We start from the raw sequence: 4951 nt of genomic DNA, 5'->3' as shown, positions 1-4951 counted from the left end.
CCACTAGGGTCGCTTATCTTACTCACACAGCGACCTCGGTGCAAATTTTAGGACTAAAAATAATATTGTGAGGTGTGATGTGTTCAGAATAGGCTGAAAATGAGTGTAAATTATGTTTTTTGAGGTTAATAATACTTTGGGATCAAAATTACCCCCAAATTCTATGATTTAAGCTGTTTTTTAGGGTTTTTTGAAAAAAACACCCGAATCCAAAACACACCCGAATCCGACAAAAAAAATTCGGTGAGGTTTTGCCAAAACGCGGTCGAACCCAAAACACGGCCGCGGAACCGAACCCAAAACCAAAACACAAAACCCGAAAAATTTCCGGCGCTCATCTCTACTGTAGACCCCTTAATCTCTCACCACTTTGTATCTCCCCAAGCTTTGATAAATATACCCCATAATCACATATAAGAATCACAAATAAATAAAAAAAATGCCACTGTAATAATAAAATGGTCATAAATATGACTCAATAAATTGGCCAAAATTCAGATCAGTGTCAGTGTTCTCCTAGAATATAGAGCTCCAACTCAGGAAAAATATATAGTATTCAAGGCCTAATTCAGACTTGATCGCTGGGCTGCTAATTTTGCTGTCCTGCGATTAGATAGTTGCCGCCCAAAAGGAGTGTAAATTCGCCTGTGCAAGTGTGCGATCACATGTGTATGCTGAGCTGCAAATGTCCCTCAGTCAGCAGACAGCTGCAAATCTGTTTGTACCTCACTTTTACCATTGAATGTTTTTTCCACTGTGTGCAGTCTGTGCGCAGCCCAGGACTTACTTCTACAGTACGAAGAGAACAGGCTGATCAGGGCTGGAGCTGACATCATACACCCTCCCTAAAAAATGCTTGGGAATGCCTGCATTTTCCCTGACACTCCCAGAAAACGGTCAGTTACCACCCACAAACGGCCTCTTCCTGTTAATCAGCTTGCGAATGGCTGTGCCATTTAAATTTTTGCACCAGCCTGGTGCTCTTTGCCAATGCCTGTTGTTGTTTGGCGACGTGTGTGCACAATGCGGTGCATATGCATGTGCAGTCAATCGATAATCGCCTGCTGTGTGAAAACGCAAAGCAGCAATCAGGTCTGAATCTGGCTCATAGAGAGGCATGGAAGTAGGCTGAATGAATAACAGATGATTATTTTCCAAACATATGCTTAATCCTGGTAGATACATCAGGATATTAAAATATGTCCCCCTGGATGAAGGTAAAATGCGGTATTGTAACTGCCACTAGATATACAGTACTCTGCAATGATATCCAGTTGCCACTGTTATTGTAGCAATGTGAAACCACTTCAGTTCCAAGTAATCGGTTTCATGCATGCCGGTGAATAGTTATTTGGAGTTTTTATGGCCATCCTGATGTACCTGATGGGTCAGTGGACTGCTGGAATCATGGGAAGTGCAATGTCCAACAGTATGTAGCTGGAGAGTTCCCCATGTTCAAATTCAAATCTTGTGGGTTAAAGTTAAATGTTTTGTCCAGAGGGTGTCCAAGGATGTAATATGGGGGCAGATGTATTAACCTGTAGAAGGCATAAGGAAGTGGTAAACCAGTGATATGTGCAAGGTGATAAAGGCACCAGCCAATCAGCTCCAATATGTTAATTAACAGTTAGGATCTGATTGGCTGGTGCTTTTATCACCTTGCACATATCACTGGTTTGTCACTTCCTTATGCCTTCTCCAGGTTAATACATCTGCCCCATGGAATCCTGAGTGATCCGGTGGATAGGACTAGATAAAAATGTATCTGATTGTGGCCAATGGATAAAACTTTACACGTTTCACTACAGACAGAAACTTCTTCAGAGGCTAAATAAGAAGTGATTGTGTGCTGAGTGCATTTATATATAAATTGAGAAACAGGAAATTGGGTCCATCTGGACCTTTGCAATGTGTCTACTTTGTGTAACCCTCTGGTTAAATAATAATAAAATAAGTATAAAAGTGTAATAAATGTATATGTATATAATATATATGTAAGACCCCTATGTACACTTGGCATGGATGGGGAAAATAGATGTATATATGATATGTTTAATATATGGGACTGTGGTGTGCTCGTGGCAAAGACTGGGACCCGGCTTGTGGAGAGATACTCGCGGGAGAGAACATGCTAGAAACCCCTCGTGGAGATGAGGGGAGCACCACGAGCTGGAAGGAAGGAGGGGGCCGACAGCCGTTGGAGGGGGATAACGGACAAACCTGGAGGAACTACGGAAGAGCGCCCGGACTGTTTGGTAGCACCGGAGGAGGTCGGGACACGGAGGGACCTCAGCCGCAACTAGGAGAGCGGCGCTAGCTGCGGGGAGTACCGAGGCTGAGAGCGGTGATATCTGCAGGGAGTACCGAGGCTGAGATCGGCGCCAGCTGTGGAGAGTACCGAGGCTGAGAGTGGTGATATCTACAGGGAGTACCGAGGCTGAGATCGGTGCCAGCTGTGGAGAGTTCTGAGACTGAGAGCTGCTCCAGCTGTGAGAGACAGCCACCCTAGACACCCGTACCTGATTACCAGCCATCGGCACGGAGCCCCGTGTGATCGCTGCATATATAGAGAAGTGCGACAGAGGTGAGCTGGGCCGACCACAGTGATATAATTCCAGGATGGCAGTCGAGGAATAGACCCTGAAAATCTGCATAACTACAGAGGAGGAGTCGGGGGAGTGACTACACACTAGATGAGGTGGGATTGTTACATACACCAATCAGTCGCATCTCACTCCATCTGCATTTACTCCCCTATTAGTATACTCATCATCTTTATATGGAAGGAACACAGGCTCCCTCTAGTGGGGACTCAGTATAAAATACAAGATAAAATACAGAAACATCTATAAGAGGATTAATATCCATAAACATATCCTCTATGGTTAATACCTAAGAGAAATTGAGTGCGTAATAAAGTCAGAAAGGATTTAAATAAAATTGAGGCTGCTAAATCTATGGAGAAAGTTAAGCGTCAATAATTCAGAAATATCTACATAAGACAAAGAGAAGGGATTGTGTTAAAATTCAGAGTTATTGTTAATAAGAAAGAATAACCACTCATACAGAGAGCAAAGAAAAGTCAGCGATTCAAAGTCATAAGTCATTTCACCTCAACAGACACACTTATTCACGTTAAGGGCCCCAACGAGCTCATTATTGACTTCAGAGTACCCGGGTCACTCTTATGTTTAATTATCTCTATTATAAGGTGTAATCTATGCTTTATCTAGTTAGAATAATTTAAATCTATTATTATTCTATAATATATTCATAGTCATTGTTAATGAGAAAATTGATGTTGATTAAAAGTATAATATTAAATCTTACATACTTACCACACATCCTGTTCCTGGTAGTTGATGAAAGGGGAATTGACACCTAGAAGAAAAGAAAAAGGTAAAAGAGAATAAATTGTTTATAATTTATACCATATCTCATATAGGTATCACATCGGCTTACCCAAGCAAGCCCATATACATCATATGAACATTGGGATAAAGCTTGGGTGGAGGCACGAATATAGTAATTCTTTAATAATAATACTCCAAACTCGGGTTACAATAATGGAGGCACTGCTGAGATCCCAGTAAATATCAGTAAGAATAATTAAAATAATCAGCATAAATGGAGGGGCTAACTGGAGAAGAATTATGTAACTGTTGTCAGAGGAAGGGAGTGAATCCCAGAAATTGTATTGGAATTGTGGGAGATTTATTGGATACTTCGGATGAAACAGTATTAAGAAAAGTGAGTAACCTGTATGGTGTTATAAGGCCCAATATAATAGACAAGTGGGATGACGAAGTAGCAAAGAAGATTGCTGTCCTGGTTGAAACGGAAAAAGAATTAGACGTGAATTTGATCCCATTAATGATAATGGCCAATGAAGAAACAGGACGAAGATGGTCTATTATTGGTCCAAGTATCCGGGAAGAAGATACCACTAGTGCACCCATCTCGGCGATGATCTCGCCGGAGGGTGTAGATGGAGGAGAAGTTAGTGGCAATGGACACACTACTACCAATGTGAATGGTGGACAGTTCGAGACCATGGTGGATAGAGTGGTTTCCCAACTTGAGAGATGGCATTACGAAGGGAGTTATCGAAGGTTAAGGATATTCTCTGGTATAGTACCTGTGCCTACCGGGGAAGAACCCTATGAATCTTGGAAGGAGGCCGCGGTCCAACAAGCGGAGGAATGGCAGTGTCCAGATAAAATAAAGCAACAAAGAGTAGTAGAGAGTCTACGTGGACCGGCTATGGGGATAATACAAGCTGCTAGGAGAAGTAATCCGAATGCCACCTTGGAGACCTACCTCGAAGCCTTGGATTATGCGTATGGCACTTTGGAAGACGTAGGGGACCTTCTATCAAGACTGCATCACACGTTTCAAGAACCCAACGAGAAATTGAGCGCCTATATCATACGAATAGATAAGTTATTGTATAAGATTGTTGAAAAAAAAAGGAATCACCCGAGAAGTGGACAAAAGTCGCATGAAACATTTGCTACGAGGAGCCTTGACAAATGATCCTGTAGCACAAAAGTTGAGGTGTTCTGAGAAAAAGCAACCACCTCCTGGATTCAATGAGATACTAAAAGAAATAAAACAAGAAGAAGTGCTTATTGAGATGAGGGAGAAGACGGTAAAGAAGGTAAAGGTGGCACAAACGGTGACCGAGACTTCCCCGTTATAGGAAAGGATATTAAAATTAATGGAAGAACAGAACAAAAGGATAGAACAATTTATAGCTACCCAAAACAACAACTATCCACCCCAGAATATTCCCTCTAATGAACCAATCCGGGGCGGGGGAAGAAGAGGCGGTTTTAATAGCAGGGGTTGCTTTAAGTGTGGAAGGATTGGCCATCGAGCCTTCGAGTGTAACCTAAATCGGAACTCGACACGTATGTATAGTACTCCCTCTCATAACTCCGACAACGAA

The 4951-nt window shown here is 42.2% G+C and overlaps 1 protein-coding gene across 1 annotated transcript; it reads left to right on the top strand.

Moving 5' to 3' along the window:
* The first annotated feature begins 3627 nt into the window (after positions 1-3627).
* LOC134965296 (paraneoplastic antigen Ma1 homolog) lies at positions 3628-4536 on the top strand. Its single transcript, XM_063941774.1, has one exon. It carries the CDS (start codon positions 3628-3630, stop codon positions 4534-4536), a length of 909 nt encoding a protein of 302 aa, XP_063797844.1.
* Positions 4537-4951: the final 415 nt, after the last annotated feature.

This window comes from Pseudophryne corroboree, chromosome 10 (genome assembly GCF_028390025.1).
Source record: "Pseudophryne corroboree isolate aPseCor3 chromosome 10, aPseCor3.hap2, whole genome shotgun sequence".
Lineage (NCBI taxonomy): Eukaryota > Metazoa > Chordata > Amphibia > Anura > Myobatrachidae > Pseudophryne > Pseudophryne corroboree.
The sequence above is the reverse complement of the archived record's forward strand: the minus strand, read 5'-3'. Positions and strand labels throughout refer to the sequence as shown.